Raw genomic sequence first — 26,729 nt, forward strand, 5'->3', positions numbered from 1 at the left:
AGAACGAACTGCAAAAGAAAACAGTGGCTGCATCACTTGGCTTCTCCAACTTAACTCAGAGATGCCCAGACAATTCATTTAAAATAGGCCCATTGGATGCAGAAGAGACTTAAACAGAGTCTGTTTTCTGCTAGTGACACTGCTGTAAATATAGGAGTGAGTGATGCCCTATAAATGAATGTAGCAAATAAATGTGTATGAAAATTGTATCTGCTTTTGAACATTATCTTAAGAATTATCACCTGAAGCATTCTTTTATGTGAAAAACACAAGTTTTTCATTCTCGTCCCTATGGAAAGGGATCAGGGCTTAATAAAATTGTCTGGTATAGAAGGATCACTTGAGACTAGGAGTTCAAGACCAGCCTGGGAAACACAGTGAGACCCCCATCTGTACAAAAAATTTTGTAAATTAGCCAGGCACGGTATCACATGACTGTAGTCCCAGCCACTCAGGAGGCTGAGGCAGGAGGATCACTGGAGCCCAGGAGTTTGAGGATGCAGTGAGCTATGATTGTGCCACTGCACTCCAGCTTGGGTGACAGAGACAGACCCTGTCTCAAAAAAATTTTAAAGTAAATAAATAAAAACCAAATTACCTGGTAAATTCTGATAACGAAATTAAATCTAATTATCTGTGCATTTTCCCTCCTATTTGAGTATAGCAGAGAATTAACTTTGCCTAGTGGAATAGAGTTACATGACACTCTCACCATCTAAACCAGGTGCTAATTAGAGAAAAGGTTTAACATCTTGATAGAAACTCCTATTTACTCCCAAGAAAATGGTTTTCAGTTGCTGCCATTAAGAAAGAAGCAAAGCAGGCATTGCAGTGTGTGGAACAAGAGTTATAGTTTGGGCTCATTATTGTCTTGTCATCTTCCCACAAATGAAGAATGAATAAATTTTCCTAGCAAATGACCATAAAATTCAACCATTTATCTAGGGCATAACTTTTCTTAGGACTATCATAAATGGGATGGTTTCAGTTACTAACAGCCTAGGGCTGCTTTACAATTGCTGGCTCAGAGGTATGAGACTATATTAACTGTCAGCAGAGTTGCCAAGTTGAAATGAGATACGTGAGATTTTGTTGCTCATTAAAGGTGTTGCCATGCATGAATTATTAAGGCGATCTTAATAAGTAAAATAGAAAAAAAAACTCCATTAAGTCAACAGTCTTTTAAGTCTTTATGAAATCTTTGAATTATTACCCAGCTACTCGGTCACATTTTGCAAATAGGTGACATTCTAAGATTTACTCCAGCTAGTCATTATGCTCTTGAGTCTTTTACTCAAGAAAAGTAATTATTTTTCATCTTTTATTCTATGTTTTATTGTCTCTTGTACATACCTACAAGAATTTTGACCCTTTCAAATATTATTTGAAAAATCTGATGAACATCCATTTCCCCCTCTTCCACACTGAAAATAAGCAGTTTGTTTATTATATTACCCTCAAGGCTCACGTACAATTGTCTTAAAGGTGGCACTGCCTTGTAACAAGGCCCTTTGGGTAATTCAAAAAGAAATGTGCATGAAGGAAACCAAAGCCAGACTTACTTCTCTGCATATTCCAAAGATCATTAGAACAACATGCCAGTCTCAGAGTTATTTGTTTCAAACATGAGTAAACACATCTATACTACATCTACTTTTACATTCAGTGCCTTAGCAAATATAGTGTTTCCTTGTTTTAAGTTAAAACTACTGTCTCTGTTATCTGGAAATGTGTTGAAATGTCAGTGTTTATGTGGTCCAGCAGGTCAGAATGGAGGATTTCAGTTTGTAACTTTTTGCTACAAACGAACATGATGCTGACAAGTTAAAGATGTGCTCTGTCAGGGTTGGAAGTGACTGTGACCATGTCACAAATGCAGGCTTGTCTACGTACCTATCAAATGACCATGAGGCTAGGATCCCAGTATTGTTGACACAGTCATAGTGAGTGTCTACTGAGGTTGGCTGGTCACAAATTGACGTCAAACCATTCACCAAACTAAAATGGTCACTAGTCATCAGTAGCAATTACTCATTCAGTCACTCATTAAACAAATATTTTTTAACTGTTTAACTATGTGCTAGGCCTGTGAGGGAGCTGAACTGATCACTGACTCAAGGAGCTTTTAATTTGGTAGGAGAGGAGTATTGGCCGTAAATCACCAATAATCACATGAGTAAATATAAAATTCAGCTGTGATAAGTGATGGAGAACAAGTACATGATGCTCTAAGTTTCTGTATCACAGGGTGATGTGACTGGGCCGAGAAGGCCAAGGAATGCTTTCTTGAGAAAAGGCAAATTGAGGTAAGAGATGAAGGATGAATACAAGTTAACTAGGTAAAGTGTAAGGGTAAGAGTGTTCCAAGCAGGGATAGTAGCCAGTTGTAGGAGGGAGCAGATGTATTTGAGATGCTGAATATATGGGTCAGATACAGAGAGGTGCAAAATAAGGTATGAGATGGTGTCAGACCATGAAGAGCATTGTATGTTGTATTTGGAGGTTTAGGCTGGGTGCAGTGGCTCATGCCTGTAATCCCAGCCCTTTGGGAGGCCAAGGTGAGTGTATCATGAGGTCAGCAGTTCAAGGCCAGCCTGGCCAAGATGGTGAAACCTCATCTCTACTAAAAATACACACACACAAAATTAGCTGGGGGTGGTGGTGGGCACCTGTAATCCCTGCTACCTGGGAAGCCGAGGCAGAGAATTGCTTGAACACAGGAGGTGGAGGTTGCAGTGAGCTGAGATTGAGATGGAGATCACACCACAGCACTCCAGCCTAGGCAACAGAACAAGACTCCATCTCAGAAAAAAAAAAAAAAAAAAAAGATTTGGAGGATCATTATAGGAACACTGAAGAGTCTGGTAAAGTGTTTGGCAATAGGAAGAGATGAACAGATTTGCATTTAAAGAAGCTTGTTTTTTTAAATTTTATTTCCAGCTTTTATGTTCAGGGGTACATGTGCAGGATGTGCAGGTTTGTTACTTAGGTAAATATGTGCCGAACAGATCATTTCATCACTTAGGTACTAAGCTCAGCATCCATTAGCTTTTCTTCCTGATGCTTTTCCTCCTTCCACCCCCACAACCTTCCAACAGGCCCCAGTGTTGTGTTGTTCCCCCTGCATGTGTCCATGTGTTCTCATTGTTTAGCTCCCACTTATAAGTGAGAACATGTGGTATTTGATTTTCTGTTCCTGCGTTAGTTTGCTGAGGATAATGGTTTCCAGCTCCATCCACGTCCCCGCAAAGGACTTGGTCTCATTTCTTTTTATGGCTGCATAGTATTCCATGGTATATATGTACCACATTTTCTTTATCCAGTCTATTATTGATGGGCTATTAGGTTTATTCCATGTCTTTGTTATTGTGAATAGTGCTGCAATGAACATGTGTGTGTATCAATAATAGAATGATTTATGTTCCTTTGAATATATGCCCAGTAATGGGATTGCTGGGTTGAATGATATTTCTGCCTCTAGGTCTTTGAGGAATCACCACACTGTCTTCCACAGTGGTTGAATTAATTTACACTCCCACCAACAGGGTAAAAGCATTCCTTTTTCTCCACAACTTCACCAGCAACTGTTGGGCTTTTTTGGACTTTCGTAGTAGCCAGAGAAAAACCCCTTCTAACTGGAAAAAAAAAATGGAGAGTATAAGAGTAAATGTAAAGAGGCTCTTGAAGAGGTAAGAAATGCTGATGGCACAGGCAGTGGACATGAGGAGAAGTGGAGAAAGTCAAGAGACATGGGAGGCAATGAAACTGACCAGGCTGGGTCATGAAGTTGACGTGGGAGCATGAGGGAAAGGGCAATGCTGAAAATGGCTCCCTGTCTCTGAACTGCAAAACCGAATGCATGCTGGTGCTCCTCAGTAGGAAGCAAACACTGAAACTAAACACAAGATACATCACACTCTGCTCCAGGTGCTGCTGTGTTAAAACCTAAATAATTGGAGTAGATAGATTCATAGTTTCTATCCCTTGCCATATACGTTAGTTAAGTTAGATCATCCCGAAAGAAGATGATTTATAAATAAATGAACAAAAAGCATTGTAGTATAGTGGAGGGCTCTGCCTTTTCAGCCCTATGAACTTTTAGGCAATTTGTGTGTGTGTGTGTTTCTAAACCTCAGTTTCATTTGAAAAATGGAGATCCTTTTTACCATATGAAAATCTCATAACCTTGCATGAAAGTGTTGAGAACATTGTAAAGATTTATTAAAAATGAAAATTGTTTCTACTTTCATGAGTTAACCACATAATCACACTTGTTAACCATAACACAAGTTTATTATCAGACTTGAAGTTATCCTAAGTCACAGCTTAAGCTTTAATGAGACTGAGCCAATGATAATGGGTAGGACACTGTCTTAAATTCTTGCACTGGAGGAGGTTACAGTCTAGTTAAGGAGAATTATACCTATACCCAAGAAACAACTGAAAATTAATACCTGCTGTATATAATTTAGTGCTTCACTGAGGAATGGGCTAGAAATGCTTCAGGTGTCAAGAAATGGGAGATGATATTGAATGCTAAAATTCAAGTGTTTCATGGCAGAGATGGGGCCTGGCCTTGAAGGATGGCTAGGAATTAGGTGGGTAAATGAAAGAACACTAAATGAGGGAAGCAATGTGGACAGTGCAAGGACACATAGGTATGAGCCTGGGAGAAGCACATGAGTTCAGAGGGCTCATATCTGGAAGCTTTGGAAAGATGTTGGTTTGTAGAGTTGGGTTAATTTATACCAAGCATTGAAGCAAGACAAAGGAGTTTAGATTTGTAGGCAAAATGAACCATGGTTGGTTTTGAGCTGAGAATATTCCTCCAAGAAAAAAAAAAATCGGGAGAACAGACAGATTCACATAAAAGAAGGTGGCAAAGGTGTTGTGACAATAACTTCCAAGTGAAGTAATAAGTCTGGGCTACAGCTGAGGGAATGAGGCAGATATGACAGAACATTTCAAAGAAAGAATTTATAAAAAAAACGCAGCCACTAATTTCTCCGTCTCCGTTACACACATCAAGATATGACTCTATAGTCTGAATCCTAGTAAAATAGTGAGAAGATGTGGGGAGTAAGCTAAAGCTGATTCCAGGAGAGACAATATAGCAAATTTAGTCAAATGATACTCGATTACCTGTGATGGTTGGAGATACAAATGGAAATGTCCATTTGACAGAGATGTGAAGATCTGAGCCCAAGAGAAGGTAATGAACTTTGGAGGGCAAGAACATAGAGGTGTAGTAAGCAATGCTGTAAAACTGCATCTGCCTCCGTAGGAGAATGTTTAAAAAAAAAAAAAAAAGGAAGAGGACTCCTAAATTTAATAGCAGGGGCAGAAATAGCCAGTAAGGGAGTTGAGAGGATTCAGGCAGAAAGAAGACTCAGAATAACATCTTATCCAGAAGCCAGACGAGAAGAGATTATCAAGCAGGAAGAGATGGCCTTCAATTATAGGAACTATAGAGAGTAGTGAATAAAAAAGTTTCACAAAACCTGGATTTTTCAATTTGAAATAATGAGTGACCTTCGAAAGAACAGTTTCAGTAAGATACTGGAAATAAATACAGTTTGTCTGGCCCCAGAGCCCATGGGCTTAACCACTGTATTAATACTGCCTCTTTATTGCTTGTCTAAGAGATATGGTCCGAGGAGAAATAGGAAGGCAGGAATGCCAGGAGTTCTTGAGAGAGACTGAAAGGAAGAGGAAGATGTCAACATCCATTTCATAGCCCCTAATTTGAATCTACTTCCTCCCTACTAACCCCAGACCTAAAAATAAGAGGTGGCTCAAATAGCGTGGGTTCTTGAATATCACCTGAGACCCAGGGTCAGACAGTGGAAGAGCAGGTAACCCAAATCCACTGAGAAAGGGAGGAGGGGAGCGGCCGCTGGAAGGTTCAGGTGTGACTTGGCTATTTTAAGTCACGGTTTGAAGATGATCTATTCCCTTCTACTAGCCCTAATGACCTAGCTGATACTACCCTCTTTAAAGATTAACTATACTTTGGATGCCCAGATGGCTGTAGCCACAGCATGGAAGCTAATTAATGTCTTCAGAAAGTTCTAAGGAAAGATGCTGTGCACAAAAAAGGGCAAGATTGTGAAAGGATTGGGGGAAAAGATGGGGAGGGGAGGCTATACCACTTTCAGGTAAACAAATTTAGAGAGTTTTTTAAATGATATCTCTATGTACTGTCACTGCAAACAAAGAAAAGGTCTTATGCTAAGAAAACCAAGTAACTAAACATAATATTTACTCAGTTCCTCAAATATTCAAGGGAGTTACAAGTTCATTTTCTAAAGGAAAGATTATTTGAAGTTGCCCTAGTACTCTTTATTTCTGTTCACCACCACGTCCAACATAACAGTATCTTTTGAAAGCCTTTTTGCAGGCTTGGTGAGGTGGCTCATGCCTGTAATATCAGCACAGAGGTTGAGGCAGGTGGATCACGAAGTCAGGAGGTGGAGAACATCCTAGCTAATGTGGTGAAACCCCGTCTCTACTAAAAATACAAAAAATTACCTGGGCATGGTGGCACATGCCGTAAGTCCCAGGTATTTGGGAGGCTGAGGCATGAGAATCGCTTGAACCCAGAAGGCAGAGGTTGCAGTGAGCCAAGATTGTGCCACTGCACTTAGGCCTGGGCAACAAAGCAAGACTCGAAACTCCATCTCAGAAGAAAAAAATGTAAAAGAAAGGCTTTTTCAAAGCATTCACATTACTGAACAACAGCTTGTTACAAATTTTCAGCCAAGCTAAAGAAGCACTGGACTTCTCTTACATATCCATCTTCTCACGCAACATTTTGATACTTTGAACATCACTGCTATTAGTTAACCAAAGTTTTGCTGGTCTTTCAGTACTGCAGAACATGATAAAATAATTTTGTCTGATATAAACCATGGTACTGTTGATTTTTATATACTGAGTAGGTAATATATTTTGGGTACCATGTTAAAACAAATTAAATTTATTTCCATTTCCACTGCAACAGAAACTAAAACTATGCCCAAATATTCAGCATTCCCTTTAAGCTTTATAAATTGTCAACATTGCTGTCAAAGTTTTAACAGGGAATTTGAGACTTGGCTGTACCTCTTAAATACTGGTATGTATAGGATTGTTTTTAACAGTTAAACATAAGTTATTCTCCAATAAGAATATGTTTTATAAATTATAACAAAGCATTTGTATTTTAACGATGTTACAATATATTTTATGCTTTCAGTGGGCTTAGAACACTGGTTTTTGTTTTTATTAACTGTAATTATGAGCAAAAATAATAAAAATATTACCTTACCTAAAAATGATAGCCATTCTCTTTTATTTGTAATTCTTAAATCAAAATTATACTGTGATTTTTTTTAAGACGCAGTTTCACTCTTGTTGCCCAGTCTAGAGTGCAATGGTGCAATCTCAGCACACTGTAACCTCTGCTTCCCAGGTTCAAGCAATTCTCCTGCCTCAGCCTCCCAAGTAGCTGGGATTACAGGTATCCACTACCACACCTGGCTAATTTTGTATTTTTAGTAGAGACAGGGTTTCTCCATGTTGGTCAGGCTGGTCTCGAACTCCCACGTCAGGTGATCCACCTGCCTAGGCCTCCCAAAGTGCTGGGATTACAGGTATGAGCCACTGCACCCAGCCTATACTGTGATTTTAAAGAGACTACAGATTATTTTTGGCTTACATGTTTATTTAAAATCCAAATACACAAAATTAAAGAGAATAGTATGCTAAACTTCCATATGCTTATTAAAGAGAATAGTATGCTAAACTTCCATATGCTTATTATAACTTCCATAGCTTTAATATTTTTATCCGTTCATGACCAACACTGTTTTATCAATTGCACTGCTCACTCCCACCTCCCTCCATATTATTTTAAAACAAATCCCAGACATCATATTATTTCAATTATAAATATTTTAGTATGTATCTCTAAAAGAAATGAACTTTGTAAGAACCTGCAAGATTGTCATACCTTAAAATTAATAATTTCTTATTCAGTACTTATTCAATATTCAGTATTGAAATTTCCCTGTTTATCTCAATGCATTATAGCTGTTTTTCAAGTCAGGATACAATGAATATAATTGGTTGAAATGTCTCCTTTAACCTCTAGTCTCTGTCTCCCTTTATTAGATGCAGACTAAGACACAAGGATATTATTCTGTTTTCTTCAAAGTCACACAGTCAGTGGCTAGAGTAGGAGTTTCAGAGATCCAGAGTTCTCCATTAGTCCTCTGTCAAGGGAGAAAGGCCCCGTGGGGTGGCTCATTTAAATTCTTCTATTGCTAACTCTGTAATGTGACTTCCACCCTAGATCCAGAGCAATACCATGAAGGACGTAGGCTACCTTATAAGGGCTTTCTTCCATTTGTGTGGAGTCACCACCTGTACTCCAAACACTTCTCTCCTACAAGTAGTCAGACCTCAGTGTATTATAAGAAAGTTTAAGAGAACAGAAAACCAAATGGCAGTATAGATGCTTTTGTGGACAAATTAATGCTACCTAAAAATTCACAAAATAGTACAGCCTTTTGGTGTTCTAAAAATTTATACTGTTAATTATAATCACCAGGAGAAGTTTCCTTTTTTTTTAACTTTTATTTTACATTCAGGGGTATACGTGCAGGTTTGTTATATAGGTAAGCTTGTGTCATGGGGGTTTGTTGTGCAGATTATTTCATCACCCAGGTATTAAGTCTAGTACCCATTAGTTATTTTTCCTGATGCTCTCCCTCCCCCCACCCTCCACCCTTTGACAGACCCCAGTGTGTGTTGTTCCCCTCTATATGTCTGTGTGTTCTCATCATTTAGCTTCCACTTATAAGTGAGAACACGTGGTATTTGGGTCTCTGTTCCAGCATTAGTTTGCTAAGGATAATGGCCTTCAGCTCTATCCATGTTCCTACAAAGGACATGATCTGGTTCCTTTTTATGGCTCCATAGGTTTTCATGGTGTATATGTACCACATTTTCTTTATCCAGTCTACCACTGTTGGGCACTTAGGTTGATTCCATGTCTCTGCTGTTGTGAATAGTGCTGCAAAGAACATATACGTGCATGTGTCTTTATAAGAGAACTATTGATATTCCTGTGGGCATATATCCAGTAATGGTATTGCTGGGTTGAATGGTATTTCTATTTTTTAGGTCTTTGAGGAATTGCCACACTGTCCTCCACAATGGCTGAACTAGTCTACACTCCACCAGCAGTGTATAAACGTTACCAGGAGAGGGTTCTGTCACACGATCTTGGATGCCTGGGTTAAGTTGCTGGATGCTACTTGCAAGATCTGTGCCAGGTCTTCCAGCCTTTGACTGCCATCCAGGACAACTAGGGTTCTCAGCAGCATGTCAAGTTTAGCAATAACCTGCTAAGTCAGGACATACTGGATTCTAGATTTAGTTCTAAAGGGAAGAAGCTATACAAACACCTCTTCTTGGCTCACAGACTCCACACCTGTGAAATGATTAGAGAAGACAATTTCTTTTTTTTTTTTTTATTTGTACTTTAGGTTCTCGGGTACATGTGCAGATCATGCAGGATTGTTGTAAAGGTACATACGTGGCAAGGTGTTTTGCTGCCTTCATCCCCCCATCACCTGCATCGGGTATTTCTCCCCTCGTTATCCCTCCCCTCCCTCCCTGCCCCCCGCTCTCCCTCCCCTAGCCCTCCTCAACTGACAGCAGTATGTGATGCTCCCCTCCCTGTGTCCACGTGTTCTAATTGTTCAACACTTGCATATGAGTGACAACATGCGGTGTTTGGTTTTCTGTTCTTGTGTTAGTTTGCTGAGAATGATGGTTTCCAGATTCATCCATGTCCCTATGAAGGACACAAACTCATCTTTTTTTATGGCTGCCTAGTATTCCGTGGTATATATGTGCCATAGTTTCTTTATCCAGTCTATCGTGGATGGACATTTGGGTTGGTTCCAAGTCTTTGCTATTGTAAACAGTGCCACAGTGAACATACGTGTGTGTGTGTGTCTTTATAATAGAACAATTTATAATCTTTGGGTATATACCCAGTAATGGGATTGCTGGGTCAAATCATATTTCTGTTTCTAGGTCCTTGAGGAAGTGCCACACTGTCTTCCACAATGGTTGCACTAATTTGCACTCCCACCAACAGTGTGAAAGTGTTCCTATTTCTCCACATCCTTAGAGAAGACAGTTTCTAAGATTTGCCCTGTCATTTCCACTCCAGAGTGTTACTTCCTTCTTTTGTCTGTAACTCAGTGGATCACGAGGACCTACTCCCCAGCATGGTCTTTGTGCCTTCTCCCTCACTCTTTCAGGGCCTTCACTGCAAGTAATTCATTCACACTCCTGGCACTAATTTCATGCCCCTTTTCTAGAGCCTACTTTTTCTCTAGTTCTTGTCTGTAGGTCATGGGCTGTGACGCTTTGTTTAGTTAAGCTAGAACATGCTTTTTCCCAATGCTGTGGTCTTTCCTGCCTTGCTTTGGGAATAGTAAAAGGCCCTTCTCCTGGGAGCCACAGGCCAGGCTACCTCAACTTGCTCAATGGCAGCATCTAAGACCCATTTTAGGATTAAGGACATGAATACCAGGAACAGAATCTCTAAGCCACTATAGACTGATGCAAATAGAAAATGTGAAAGTACTGAAAACATTACAGGGAACTGTCTCCTGTCTGACACACATTCTCTCCTCATCACTGTACCATAAACTTTGGATTAATATACAGTTCAATAATATATCCCTGCATATTATACTAGAAAGATTGTTCCTCAAAAAGGCTGTTAATCTGTTCACAGTTACAGAGTGTGCTTATGATTCTAGGAGCCCTCTGCTGTAATAAAACATGGGTTTGGAACATAAAAGCACACTAAAGGTACGGCCATTGCTGTCTTTGTATGTGAACCTTCTCATATCCCAACAAAGGTACCAAGCCTACGGCAGCCATTTCTCAGAGTCTCCCTGCTCCTCCTACTCTGGTACTCTCAGCGCAGCTTAGCACAGCGGCAGGCTCACCTGGACTGCATTACACAAGCTAACTAGGCCCCAGCAGAGCCCCTTTCTACTTACCTATGTAAACAAAGGACTTCCCATTGATTTTTAATTATGATTCCTAAGGAAAACTTGCATTTTAAGAGTGGCCTTTTGTAGCTACTATTCTTTACTTTAAAAAAGCTTATTGGCTGGGTGTGGTGGCTCACACCTGTAATCCCAGCACTTTGGGAGGCCGAGGCAGGTGGACCACCTGAGGTCAAGAGTTTGAGATCAGCCTGGCCCACGTGGTGAAACCCCATCTCTACTAAAAATACAAAATAGGCAGGTGTGGTGGTGCATGCCTGTAATCCCTGCTACTTGGACAGCTGAGGCATGAGTATTGCTTGAACTTGGGAGGCGGAGGGTGCAGTGAGCTGAGATCACACCATGGCACTCCAGCATGCATGACAGAGCAAGGTGAGATCCTGTCTCAAAAAAACTAAAATAAAAAATAAAGTGTAGAATTCAATGTTTTTTAGTCATTACTAAATTAAAAACCCACAAGGTTGTTGAAACCAACACCACAGTGTAATTGTAGAATATTATGTCCCCCTAAAAGAAATCCTAAATTCATTAGTAGTCACTCCCCACCCCTCTCCCAAGCCCTAGGTAACCACTAAGCTATGTTCTGTATTTGCCTGTTCTGGACACTTGGTAGAAATGGAATCATACAATGTGTGTTTGTTTTACGATTGACTTCCTTCACTTAGCATCAGAGTCAGAGTGTAGTGTGATATATCGTAGGCTGTATCAGCTCCTCGTTCCTCCTTATAGCTGAATAATATTCCATTATATAGATATGCCACATTTTATTTATCTGTTCATTACTTGATAGGCACTTGGGTTCCTTCCACCTTTTATGCTGCTGTGAACATTCCTGTGCAAGTTTTTATGTGGATGTATGTTTTCACTTTTCTTGGCTATATACCTAGGAGTGGAATTGCTGGTAATTATGTTCAACATTTTGAGAAACTGACAACCTTTTATCTACTGCAGTTGTACTCTTTTACATTCCCACCAGCAATGTAGAGGATTCTAATTTCTCCATATTCTTACCAGGACTTATTGTCTTTTTGACTATTGCCATCTTCATGGGTGTGAAGTTGTATCTCACTGTGGTTCTGGTTTACATTTCCCTAAAGGCTGATGATGCTGGGCTTCTTATCCTGTACTTATTGGCCACTTACATTTTTTCTTTGGAATATTCTCCACCTTTGTCTAATACAAAGAAATAGGCTAGTGGAGGAAATTGTATGCAAAATATAAGGGAACGGTCCTGGTTTGCAAGGCATATATACACACATTTTTAAATGGGCTGACATTGCAGAGTCTCTTGCTTGTCACAGAAGGCCAGGGGCTCCAGTTCCAAAGCTGACACAGAAGTCAAGACACGCACTTTGGGAGGCTGAGGCGGGTGGATCACGAGGTCAAGAGATCGAGACCATCTTGGCCAACACGGTGAAACCCCGTCTCTACTAAAAATACAAAAAATTAGCTGGGCATGGTGGTGCATGCCTGTAATCCCAGCTACTCAGGAGGCTGAGGCAGGAGAATTGCCTGAACCCAGGAGGCGGAGGTTGCGGTGAGCCGAGATCGCGCCATTGTACTCCAGCCTGGGTAACAAGAGCGAAACTCCGTCTCAAAAAAAAAAAAAAAAAAAAAAAAAAAAAAAAAAAAAGAAGTCAAGACACATACAGCTTCCCATAGCTTAACAACTGTTCATATTTACGGGTAATGATAAGGGTAGGTTGATACTGTGGAGGTTGCAGTGGAGTTTTGAAAGATTTACTTAATGAGAATACAAAGTAATCATGAACCAAGAGATCCTTGCATTATCTCAGTTTTGTTAGTGAATCAGTGTGAGACTTAGGTCACTAGGCATCATCTTCTTTGGTAGAATGGCATCGTTAGGCTAGATTTTCTAGGATTAAATATTTTATGTATCTCTTTGGAAGTAAAAGATGTTTTGGGGAAGGATGAAGAGGTTTAAAAAATTACATTCCTTTCAAAGTGTTTTTTCTCATGATGACGATGACAGTGAGGACTTCATAGATAGATAAAGTCATTCTAAAGAAAAGAGCAAAAATGGAGATTCCATAATGTGTAGTGAAATCCATTAAAAGATATGGAAGTAGTATGGGGAGAGATACCTGGGAGGCCAGTGAAGGGAACCAGACTATTAGCAGTAATATTTTAACTACTTAGCAATGAATATCAAAACTGATGTAACACTTACTGCATACTGTAGATGAGGAAGAAATGGTGTAAATCCGCAAAAGAAGCAAGAAGAGAGAGTTCAAGGATATGGAAAAATGAAAGATCTTCTCTGAGACCATTTTTCCCCACTTCAAGAAGTAGCAGCTGATGGTAGCCATCATTATAAAGATAAATGATAACATCTGCCAAGGAACTCCATCAAGACACTTGTAGGTCTTAGTAACAAGAACTAATTAATTTTCACAACACCCTTGTGAGGTAGAAAGTAGCATCTTCCTAGTTTTACTGACCGGGAAGTGTCAGCACATAAACATAAGTGATGTGGCCCCTTCACATGGTGAAGCTGCGACAGGGCTGGGAATAAGAAATCCTGGCAATTAAACTTCCAAACTCTCGTTTTTAACTTGTATTCCAGTTCTTAGTGAAAATGTTTCCTCTTCTTACAAATTAATATTGGATAGTATGTGTATCCTTGTTTGATGGGTACATAATTACTAGATGTAGTTATTCCTAAGAATATAAAATCATCACATGTGAGAAGAGGCCTTAAAAATCATCTCATTTAACTCCTTCATTATATGTTTAGTTACTCACCATGGACATAGAACCTATTAGTGCCAGACTACAAATGAAAGCCCTCACTTATCTTTACTCCTGATGGGCCAACTCCCGTGTTAGTACATTTTTCATGTGGTTTCTTACTGATTCCTTTTCTTTGAAATGCCAAAGAGTTGCACGAATTGAAAATGTCAGGGTTGGAAGTTCCCATAAATGCTGTCAACTCGAACAATGCATCTGGCTCTTAAATCTTCTGTACAGTTTCTCTAAGTGGTTGCCCACATTGTGATTAAGCACAGCCAATGCGCAGAAAGCAACCACCTGCTAGGCAGCCCATGCCACCTCTCAGCTGCTGGGAAGCTGTCTTTCCCCTCTAACATCCATCAAATCACCATCCTTCCAGGGCCAGTTGACACCAGGCCCTGCCCATCTACCCTACAGGACATCTCTTGTAGGGTGTCTTTATCTTCCTGGGCGTCTTAATTGCTACCAAATTAATATTCTTTCAGCAAATATTTATGAAGTTCCAGCTGTAGGTACCACCAACAATAAAATGATAAATAAGGAAAATAATCTAACAGGAAATTACATATGAATAGGCACTTTTAATACCAGGCGACAAGGGCTTTGGTGAAGTATGTATAAGATATTAGAGGAACAAGGAAAGTTTATTACTTACCTTCTCCCTATAAGCACTGAGGATACAAAACAATATTCCCCTAAGGGATACAGAGATATTCTCTGCCCTTCACAAGCCTATAGTCTAAAAAAAAAAGACAGAATAAATATGTAAATGTTGACTCCAAGTTATGTGCAATGGGAAGATGATATTTCACTATGTTAATTATAAGTTGTTGCTGCAGATAAACAGACATAGCTATAAATAAATTTAGGTACATGTAGTCATTAAAAATAATTTATCAGCAAAACCACAATTTGCAGGTGTGGGTGCATTTCCACATTGGTGCAGGCGTGGGTGCATTTCCACATTGCTTACTGTGATAATGGAAGCCCCTGGATACCAACTTCTGGACCTTTAGAACACCGACTAAGCTCTAGGTGCTGTACACGATGTCTACAATGTTGAGCAAAAAGGGATCAACCCCACCCTCTTCCTTATAACTTACTGTTCCAAGGAAGAGACAGACATTTATCAAATGTATAATATGTATAACTAGAATTGTATATAACTATATGTATAATATGTATAACTATAAATATATATAACTATAATTGTGACAAATACTGTAAGGGGAAAACAACCGTTTGCTATGAGAGAGAATAGCATGGAAAAAACATCATTTTACAAGGAGTCAGGAAGAAAAATTCTCTGTGAGGACCTGACATTTCCTCTGAGACCCAAAGGACACACAGGGGTTAATCAGGCAGAAAGAGAGAAAGGAAGGAAGGGAGAGGCACAGACAGAGAGAGAGAGAGAGAGAGAGAGGCAGGGCATGGTGGCTCACACCTGTAATCCCAGCACTTTGGGAGGCCAGGGTGGGTGGATCATGAGGTCCGGAGATCAAGACCGTCCTGGCTAACACACTGAAACCCCATCTCTACTAAAAATATAAAAAATTAGGCATGGTGGAGGGTGTCTGTAGTTCCAGCTACTCAGGAGGCTGAGGCAGGAGAATCACTTGAACCCAGGAGGTGGAGGTTGCAATGAGCTGAAGTTGTGCCACTGCACTCCAGCCTGGGTGACAGAGTGAGACTCCCATCTCAAAAAAGAGAGAGAGAGAGAGAGAGAGAGACAAAGAGACAGAGAGAGACAGAGAAAGAGTGCATACAGGCAGAAAGGTGGAAGGGGTTTGATGTGCTTTGGGAACTGAGGGAAGAAATAGTGCTCCAAGGCTAGTGACCATGATGAGAGGGAAGCAGAGGCCCCAGTTCAGGTGGAGACTCAGGCAGGACCTTGTGGGCCAAGGAGAGGACTGGGAGTTTAAGTAAAATGCAGTAGGTTGTGACAGGAGCTTATTAGGCAGAGATCACTCTGCTGGAGGAACATGCAGAAGATGGGGAGCAAGCAGAATTATGGAGAAACCAGTTTGTACATAGACGTTCCACAGACGTGTCAGACTGACCTCTTTCTTTCAGAGTGAAGATTTTAGTTCTAGTCTTTTTTTTTCCCCCATTTTCTAAACTTTATAGAAATATTTTCATTTGGAAAATGCAAACCCTTTCCTGTTGTTTGGTCTTTTGTCCTGCCTAAAACAGATATTCCTCAGTCAAATGATTAATGGTCTCTTAATGACAGAACGTATATGGATTAATAAACACAAATGGATTTCTCTGAAAGTCTTTGCATGTTCAACACACTTGAGCCTCAGGCATTGCTGGGATTTTACTGCCATCTAGTGCCTCTGAAAACACATGTGTTTTTGTGTTTTCGAACAAGACACTCCCAGAAAGGTGTGAATGAGCAAATGCATTTCTGTCTCTGGAATGAGAGAGCCTCTGTTTTAGTTTTAACTGCGTCACTTTTATATCGATATAAAATAAGTCTGGTTTCATTGATTTTGCTTTCTCTTTTCTCTGTACAGTTTTCTCTGTTCAGTTAGGGAGCAAGTGGGAAGCTGAAATCCAGCCAGAGGGATAGCCGTCTTTTCCAATTTTGTGCATACAAGTTAGCAGCAGCTCTAGTGTCACTCCAGGGTACTTCCCACATGAAATCCAAGGCTTCCAGCTCCTGTGAGGCTTCCCGTTTTGGGATTCATTTTTGTTTCTGACTGTCTGTTCTTTACAAGGCTTAGAAAGAGCCCTGGGCCTAAATGTATGATTAAGCTATCACGGTTTGGTTGGTTTGGTCTGACTATAAGCAAAGTTTTGTATAGAACATTGTAATAACGGCCGGCTGGGAACAGTGGCTCATGCCTGTAATCCCAGCAGTTTGGGAGGCTGAGGCAGGTGGATCACTTAGGTCAAGAGTTCAAGACCAGCCTGGCCAACATGATGAAACCCTGTCTCTACCAAAAATACAAAAATTCACTGGGTGTTGTGGTGCATGCCTGTAATCCCAGCTACTCAGGAGGCTGAGGCATAAGAATTGCTTGAATTCGGGAGGCAGAGGCTGCAGTGAGCTGAGATCATGCCACTGAATTCCAACCCCGGTGACAAAGCAAGAGTCTGTCTCAAAAAAAAAAAAAAGAAAAAGATAAAGAAAAAGAAACAGAAAAAAAGAACATTGTAATGATGAACATTCTTTTCAGAACAGGAGTACAAATGTACATGCTTTTGTGTTACACTTCTCTATGCACTTGTTCAAACGTACTGGAACACATTTTGTTTTCCACAGCATCCTTCATTAAAATTCTTTTCTTATTCAAAGGTCCCAAGCCACTCGTTTCCGTTGGCATCAACCAGCTCCTTTTGACAAGCAGCAGACATGGGCAATAGATAACGTCTATATCGGGGATGGCTGCATAGACATGTGCAGTGGCCATGGGAGATGCATCCAGGGGAACTGCGTGTAAGTCGATGTTTCTCTTCCTTCTGTTGAATGCTCCTGATTCACATTCCATCTAGGAGACTTTTCTGTAACTGGTTTTTGAATCACTCCCATGCTTCCTTAAGTTGTACATTTTTTCTGAAATATGATCTTCAGCTAACTGTGAAGTTGAAGGATACTGTATCTTCATTCTTGCTTAGAGATTAGGGACTGACCAATAGCTGTCTTGTCAGGAGACAGATGAATTATAATTAACTATATTTTATTTCCTTCTGTGTTTCTGTGATACAGTTGAGCCTTGAACATCAAATTGGAAAAAGTTCAGGAGTTCAGTATGTTCTGACCAAAACTAATACATCATAAGTATTTTTCTCACTTAGGTCTGGATGTATGTAAGGATATGTGTTTGTCATGGCTTAATTTATATTGCTGTGTTGTTTGCCTAAGAAGGTATGTGGATGTCTGGTCAATTTACCAGAGGTATTTAATGGACAGGCCTATGATATTACTCTTAGAGAACCTCAGCGTATTTGGAATAATTTAAATGAAGAGTGTGTGTGTGTGTGTGTGTGTGTGTGTGTGTGTGTGTGTGTATGTGGGTGTGTGTGTGTGTGTGTGTGTACATGCACACACACACACACCATAGGCGTCTGTGCTTTATTTTTGAGATTATGCTCTTTTTTTGAGATGGAGTCTCACTCTGTCACCCAGGCTGGAGTGCAGTGGCACAATCTCCCACTAATCCCCATACACCTGGGAAGTCTTTTTTTTTTGGTTAATGATTTCAGCCCATACCCAGGACAACCCTTGAGACCCCTGAGCCTCCCAGTCCTATGTTCATGTTTCCTTCCACCCTGAACAGGGAAGTCAGTCTTTTAGTAACAAATGACAGTTATTGCCCGAAGTATCTTCTGCTTTTAGGACCATGGCCTCTTTTCAGAAAAGAAGTACCAATGTACATGCTTTTGTGTTACACTTCTCTATGCGCTTGTTGAAACGTACTGGAACATATTTTCTTTTCCACAGCATCCTCCATTAAAATTCCTTTCTAAAGTTAGCAGAGCTGCTGCTAACTTGTATGCACATTCCTAAGTGGCTCAAAGCCTCTCTTGAAAAGATCAATTCTGTAAATTATTGGGACCTGCTTTGGCAGCTGCCATTGTTTATCAGCCATTCAGAGCTGTGTGATGTAAGAGATGGGCCTCAGTAGATTCTTAGCTGTGTGATATAAGAGATGGGCCTCAGTAGATTCTTTGAAGTTGCTTCTTTCTCTCCACCTATAACCCTGAATCACTACCATAGGAAGTATCAGAGGTAGTTAATTCATAGATTATTTGTAACCTAAAGCACAGTTAAGGAGCACAGGTGAATTCTGGCAAGCTCTCTAAAAATCAGTCACTTTTCATCTTAGACTAGGAAAAGAGTAGTCTTCACCAATTTGAGAACAAGCTTGCAGGGGCTTTGTTTGATGTTGACTTTTCCTCTCTCCTGCTCTGCACCCAGCTGTGATGAACAGTGGGGTGGCCTGTACTGTGATGACCCTGAGACCTCTCTTCCAACCCAACTCAAAGACAACTTCAATCGGTCTCCATCCAATCAGAACTGGCTGACTGTGAACGGAGGGAAATTAAGCACAGTGTGTGGAGCTGTGGCGTCGGGAATGGCTCTCCATTTCAGTGGGGTGAGTGTTTGGCTACTGGTGATTCAGTTCTCCTCCTCTTGAGTTCCTTCCAAATAATCGACTCTCTTCTGAAGGTTAATGGACAAATCAAGATGCAGAGTTAGTTACCCTAAATACAACCCTGATCTGAACTTTCAACTTTATACAAATCTTTATATTATAAAGATAACTTTATACTATACTTTATACTAAGTAATCAGAAAATAAATATAGTATAACTTTAAATTATGCTTTATACTAAGTAATCAGAAAATTAACTAATCATTCTCAGGACTTTTCTACCACAAATCAGTTGAGACAATTTAAATTATTCAGGGTAACGTCAGCACAGAACATATTTAAGTACACATTATCAAAGGATGTGAGTGAATTTTAATCTTGGAAAAGAGCACTTAGACAATCTCCCATCTGCATGGAGCCCTTCTAATTGAAAACTCGAGCTTGCAACAGATTTTGGATTTAAGGAGCCAGAAATCTGGAAAGTGAGCTGCAATGGTTCCTGAATTTATTAACAACAGTGAATCATTTTTGTAGATTATTCAGGAAATAATTATTAATTCAAAATTACTAGACATTTGTATGTGTAGCATATTATCTTGTGAGTGACAGCAGCAATGTTGAAAACTTTCTTTGAGAAATTTTATAGTCACTTGACTTTTCTGCCAAAGGTGACTCTGTTTAAAATACGGTTTCTTTTATACCATCATTAGATAGACAAATTCATTTTTTAAATGACAAATTTACTGGCAGCTCTTTATTTCCTTAGCATGCCCTACCTTAGAGTTTACATTTGTGCCAATGAAGTATATTATTTATATTTAACATTTTAACCCAAGTAACAAGAAAACATATAGCATATAGGCTTATTATAATCATCAACACTGACAAAGATTGCAGGGTTCAGGATACTTTTCTTTACCTAGAACTAAAAATGAGTCTTTCACATATGTTCAACTGAAAGTATCTGCATATCAACATTAAGAAATTAATATAGATGCCATTAAATTCTGCTAAAGTTTAAATTTAAAACATTACAATAATTAGAGATTATCTCTATAAATTAAATTATGAAATTTTCAATGTGGCTGTTCTTAAATTTCATATTAAAATAGTCATCTATTTATTGGCTCAGTGGCTCATGCGTGTAATCCCAACACTTTGGGAGGCCAAGGTGGGCATATCATCTGAGATCAGGAGTTCAAGACCAGTCTGACCAACATAGTGAAACCCCATCTCCATTAAAAATATAAAAATTAGCTGGGCATGGTGGTACATGCCTATGTTCCCAGACACTCAGGAGGCTGAGGCAGGAGAATTGCTGAACCCGGGAGACGGAGGCTGCAGTGAGTAAATATCACACTACCGTACTCCAGCCAGACTCTGCTTCAAAAAATTAAATAAATAATAACAATAATGAAATAGTCATCTCAAAATGCTGCTTTCTTAGTAGTAGAAAATCGTCTTAGAATACATTATTCTCTGTAAATAAGTCATGAATGCTGAAATTTCAAAGTTCAGCGAACATGTGCTGGGTAACTACTGTGTACTCGGCAAAATACTAAGAATTCACATAGTAAGAAAGACGATAAGAAAATTGGTGCTACAATTATGTGGCTTGTATTACAAAAGAAATATAAAAAGAATGGAAATACTAGCACTTTGGGAGGCCGAGGAAGGCAGATCACTGGAGTCCAGGAGTTCAAAACCAGCCTGGACAACATGATGAAACTCTGTCTCTACAAAAAATTAGCTAGACATGGAGGCATGCACCTGTAGTCCCAGCCAGTTGGGAAGCTGAAGTGGGAAGATTGCTTGAACCCAGGAGGTCGAGGCTGCAGTGAGCTGTGATGGTGCCACTGCACTCCAGCCTGGGTGACAGAGCGTGACCCTGTCTAAAAAAAAAAAAAAAAAAAAAAAAGGAAGCCACAGAAAATATATAATCTGCAATCAAGATTCCTTGTCACTGGTTTTTTGTTTTTTTGTTTTTTTTTTTTTTTACTTCTTTTTCTTAGGGTTGTAGTCGACTGTTAGTCACTGTGGATCTAAACCTCACTAATGCTGAGTTTATCCAATTTTACTTCATGTATGGGTGCCTGATTACACCAAACAACCGTAACCAAGGTGTTCTGTTGGAATATTCTGTCAATGGAGGCATTACCTGGAACCTACTCATGGAAATTTTCTATGACCAGTACAGTAAGCCCGGGTTTGTATTCGATTTGATATCTAATAACTAGTATGTTGAGCAGAGATTGCTACCAGCAGTCAATTACAGGGGCCTGAAGGGGACTTCAGACTTCAGTAGAGAATGCCTCTGGGACTGCAATGAACAAGGGTTTCTGAGCTGGATAAATAGCTGGTTTGGGTTTTTATTTTAAGAACAACTAGTTTTGACATCCCAGAATAAGATAAAATATTCTACCACAATGCCAACAGTGAATAAACCCAGTGCAAAACCCATAGAAAATAACTAGTGTATTATAATTAATTTCAATAACAGTTTGGGAAAATGGAAACAAAAAAAAAATATTTATTTATTTATATAGTGTTCACTGCATTTTAGAGAATTTTGGACTGGAAAGCAAAGAAACGTGATGAAATGTAAATATTCTTTAAAAGCTTAGAGATTATTTTTAAACCTCTTATTTAAAAACTTTGAATAAACACAATGTATAGGTCATTTAAAAAAAATTATTGAAGAGCCAAAAGCAATGAATATGACCAATTAGAAAAGTCAGAGTTAAGAAGAAAAATAGCATATTAAGTAAAGTAGGAGGAAGAAGAGGGTAAGAAAAGAGAAGACAGAAAGAGGGAGAAAGAGAAAGAGAAAGATAGGGTCCAGGGGAGGCTGAAGAGAAGAGGAAATAAATATAGTTCAGACAGGAAACACATGCTGGGCATGGTGGCTCACACCTGTAATCCCAGCATTTTGGGAAGCCAAGGCAGGAGGATCACTTGAAGCCAGGAGTTCAAGGCCATCCTGGACAACAAAGCAAGACACCTCAACCAAAATAAAAAATAAAAAATTAAAACTACCTGGATGTGGCGGCATGTGCCTGTAGTCCCAGCTACTCAGGAGGCTGAGGCAGGAGGATTGTTGGAGTTCAGGAGTTTGAGGCTGTAGTGAGCCATGATTATGCCACTACACTCTAGCCTGGGTAACAGAGTAAGACCCCATTTAAAAAAAAAACAAAAACAAACAGGAAACATGGATAATCCCTTATTGCATGACAAGCCAGATATGGGCTAAAAATTGATAAAATAAAAAGAACCTTACAAACGATCATTTAAATTCAATATATTATTTAAGAATAGGTTCAGCTGGTAATGACAGGAAACACAAAATAACTTCAGTTTCTCTCTCTCCTATGTAAATTAGATCCCCCATAAACGTACTCCAGGACTGCCTGCTATAGTGGCTTCCCAAGCACCAGTGACCCAGGTTCCTCCTGTCATTTTGTTCTGCCCCACTCAGCATGTGGCTTTCATCTCATGGTTCAAAAGGGCCACTAGCTCCCCAACCTTACAGTCTATAGGAGGGAGGATGGGACAAGAAAGATGTACTCTCTCTTCAAGGACACCTCCTAACAGCTGCACAAACCTCCCCTTTATATTCCGTTAGCTGTGGAGTTTAGCCACATAGCCATACCCAGATGCAAGGAAGGCTGGACATGCTGTCTTTATTCTGGGCAACCAGTCACCTGCATAAAAAGGCTCCTGTTAGGAAGAAAGGGAGAATGGCCATTGAGGAAAAAACAGCAGCTTTTGCCAGAAGCAAAACTTTTAAATCTTGCACTTGCATTAAAGTTTGATCCCCATAAAGGAATCCAACTACAAGCTAAGCGGTACAGAGTACCCTGTGCTTATCTATTAGTAGGAGATAACAGACAAGCCAAGTAAACTGTTTCCTTGGTCCTGGTGGAGGAATTTATAAAGACCTCAGGTATGAGTTCCTGAACACTTAAGCAGCATAACATACAAGGAGAAGAGAGTTATGTTTCTGTAGGGTAAAAGTGTAACTGTCTCATCTACTTTAGTTCTCTGAAGGAGAAACAAATTGACTGAGGTAGGAACAGTGGTCATAATTTATTTAGACTTTCAAGTAGCCTTAGGTAAATTTCCATTCCAAAGATGTTTAAAATGTGGTCAAATATTTATCAGAGAAAATAAAAACTAATTTAGAAATAGGAAAGAAAACATAGAGGTAAAACATCATTGCTCTGGGTGAAGAAGTGTGATTATGTATCCCTCCAGAAACTGATAGATTTCTAATAGTATGTAATACATTTTTAAATGTTAAATTAAACATGCCAAACCAATAGAGGTAAATTTTAGGAACATCTCACAAGATAAGCCTACCCCCCAAAAAAGGGTACAGGGAAATGAGCTTCAAAATTGACATAAATGAGGAAATGGACTTTGGAAAAGACTCTGCCTGAAGGGTGATGTCTCCCAGCTGCCAGTACCCACACAGGTGAAGAGCTAGGATTCATACTTTCTAGTCTACCCTGTTCTTTCCTAAGACTAAGATCCATTAAGCTATCATGGCACAAAGGGTGCACAAAATGACAGCATAATCAAAAAAAAGTATTTAAAATCCAAGTGTTAGAAATCCAACTGAAAGCATCCTACCAGCCAGGCACAGTGGCTAATGCCTGTAATCCCAGCACTTTGGGAGTCCAAGGCTGGTGGATCACCTGAGGTTAGGAGTTCAAGACCAACCTGACCAACATGGAGAAACCCCATCTCTACAAAAAATACAAAATTAACCAGGCATGGTGGCACATGCCTGTAGTCCCAGCTGCTCAGGAGGCTGAGGTAGGAGAATTGCTTGAACCCAGGAGGCGGAGGTTGCAGTGAGCTGTGACGGCGCCATTGCACTCCAGCCTGGGCAACAAGAGCAAAACTCCATTTCAAAAAAAAAAAAAAAAATACTACCTGTGAATGAATCTTGGTTGGCCCCCATCTGGAATACGACCTACTGTTCTGGCCACTGTACCTCAAGAAAGATACAAAAAAAGAGGAAGAAAAAATAAAATCAACAAAGAGATACGGTATAAACAAAACTAATATAATGAAACCTCTTTAATGTGAAAGACAAAGACTAAAACAAGTTTCACTGAAACCCTCAGTTTAAAGGGCTTCATGGGATGAACTTGGGCTGTTTGCCTGTCCTGGAGCTTTGCAAATACTAAGAGGCATCCCTTGAGGTTAAAGGGAAGTAGATTAGCATAAATTAATAAATCAAATGATACTGGCTGGGCATGGTGGCTAACTCCTGTAATCCCATCACTTTGGGAGGCCGAGGCAGGTGGATCACCTGAGGTCAGGAGTTTGAGACCAGCCTGGCTGACATGGTGAAACTCCCCTCTCTATTAAAAATACAAAAATTAGCCAGGCATGGTAGCATGCATGCCTGTAATCCTAGCTACTCGGGAGGCTGAGGCAGGAGAATTGCTTGAACCCGGGAGGCGGAGGTTGCTGTGAGCGGAGATTGCACCATTGCACTCCAGCCTGGGTGACAGAGTGAGACTCCATCTCAAAAAAAAAAAAAAAAAAAAAAAAATGATACTTTTTGAAGAGGATGGTAAAATAATCTTTCCTGACAGATTTTATGAGTTATGAATATAAATTCAAAAGGGCTTGATATGTTCCTGGGTTTTAATGTATAATTGTGATCAAGCAGCATGTTAGACCTTATTTCTAGCTATTCAGTTTCCTGTTGGAGCATGGAGCCATGTTTTTCCATCTCTGTCGCTGGTGAGTGAGACAGGGATAGATAGCATGCAAGGCTTGCTAGCCCATGGTTCTCACATGACATTTTCTATGAATATATAGAATTTTTAATGTTTTTAACAAAGCATATAAACAAAGTCCATATCTGCACCAGAGACAACTGATAATGAACTTGGTATCCTCAGGCTCAGAGCCCAAATGTCCTCTCACAATCCAGTGTCCATCCTCCAAGTCACTTGCCAGCACTCATGGAAACAGACTGAAAACAAGGTGCCAGGGAAGGAAGCAGAAGCCAAACACTAGGTGACAGGAAAAAGTCAGCATTGGCTTATGTCTACCAAAGTGCATATATTCCAGGCTTACAGATACCCGTCAGGAGCGTTATCTATATGCAAAAAACTGTGCAGTCCCTCTAAAGCCTGCCTACAGACAGAACCAGTAGTTAGTTCCGGGATACCTGAATCTGTTCACATTCTATTTCACCCAATTTAGTGACTACTGAGACTTCATCAAATTAAGCCAGTTAGTCATGGTTTTCGAAAATTATTTTAGCTTATGTCCCTCCCTGCCCCACCATGGGACATACAGTATCTTATGGCTGGTTGTAAATCTTTTTACTCACAGGAGATATTTGACAAGGGTTCTTCCCCATACCCTTCCCCATCATTTTCCTATAGATTTGTGAATATCCTTCTCCCTCCTGATGCTAAAGAGATAGCCACTCGCTTCCGCTGGTGGCAGCCAAGACATGACGGCCTGGATCAGAACGACTGGGCCATTGACAATGTCCTCATCTCAGGCTCTGCTGACCAGAGGACTGTTATGCTGGACACCTTCAGCAGCGCCCCAGTGCCCCAGCACGAGCGCTCCCCTGCAGATGCCGGCCCGGTCGGGAGGATCGCCTTTGACATGTTTATGGAAGACAAAACTTCAGGTAAATTATGTACAGTGCTAAATAAAAAGCCCAGTGGAAATGCAGTGGTTTAGATTTGGGTCTTTTCAAAAGAGCAAATGTGGAACCTTCCAGTGGTGTAGAAATACTGAAAATACTGGCTCCTTTTGTTCCTCTCAGCCTTCCTGATTGGCATTTTACCTAAATCTTTTCTTTCATTCAAGCCAGCTATTGTGTTTTTTATCTATAGCAATCTATAATTTTATTAACAGGATGATTTTTTTTTTCTTAAAAAAATTTCAGTTTCCTGTTTTCTATTTTGGGTAGAAAGCCAGCATTTCCCAGTCATTTGTTTTAATATCCAAAGACAAATATTTTGTTTTGCTACAGGGCAGACACGTGTGATGGCATTTCATGTCTTAAGGCATGTCCCGGGTCTTGCTTGTTACCCTTCATTCCCCATAGTGGTATTCAGTGATGATGGTGAAGCAGGAAGTACCTCTTTATACTCCTCTCTCTCTCTTTTTTTTTTTTTTTTTTTTTTTTTTTTTTGAGACAGAGTTCCACTGTTATTGCCCAGGCTGGAGTGAAATGGCACGATCCCAGCTCACTGCAGCCTCCGCCTCCCAGGTGCAAGCGATTCTCCTGCCCCTGCCTCTCTGGTAGTTGTGATTACAGGCATGCGCCACCATGCCCAGCTAATTTTGTAATTTTAATAGAGATGGGGTTTCACTATGTTGGCCAGGCTGGTCTCGAACTCCTAACCTCAGGTGATCCCCTCTCGGCCTCCCGAAATGCTGAGATTACAGGCGTGATCCACCACGCCCAGCCTGTACTCCTCTCATTTTTAATGTCTTATTTTCTTTTCATTTCATGACACTATTCTGGTCACCTTTATAAAAAGTGGTGTCTTGTATTACGTATCTTTGCCATGCCACATATGTGGTTATACTACATGAGACATGGTATCTTCAGATAAAGCAGTGATGTTAATTATATGCCCCATACTAACGTATCTAAACAGGAAAGACAGATATACTATTATGCCAGTGTTGATTCAGACAGTGGAACTGTGTCACACCCAGCTCAGCCCCTAGCATCTTGCATGGAAAAGACGGTCTGGTTCATTTTTACAATGATACGACCGATAAGAATCTTCCA

General features: G+C 40.1%; 1 protein-coding gene across 3 annotated transcripts in view; it reads left to right on the forward strand.

Moving 5' to 3' along the window:
• RELN (reelin) overlaps window positions 1-26,729 on the forward strand; it is a 522,420-nt gene that overhangs the window by 459,688 nt on the left and 36,003 nt on the right. For all 3 annotated transcript variants that reach the window (XM_039472914.2, XM_039472915.2, XM_074379281.1), the window contains exons 47-50: window positions 17,140-17,280; window positions 18,763-18,940; window positions 20,953-21,146; window positions 25,354-25,610. In XM_039472914.2, the coding sequence (XP_039328848.2) occupies window positions 17,140-17,280; window positions 18,763-18,940; window positions 20,953-21,146; window positions 25,354-25,610 (770 nt within the window). The remainder of the gene's footprint in view (window positions 1-17,139; window positions 17,281-18,762; window positions 18,941-20,952; window positions 21,147-25,353; window positions 25,611-26,729) is intronic.

This window comes from Saimiri boliviensis, chromosome 10 (assembly GCF_048565385.1).
Source record: "Saimiri boliviensis isolate mSaiBol1 chromosome 10, mSaiBol1.pri, whole genome shotgun sequence".
Lineage (NCBI taxonomy): Eukaryota > Metazoa > Chordata > Mammalia > Primates > Cebidae > Saimiri > Saimiri boliviensis.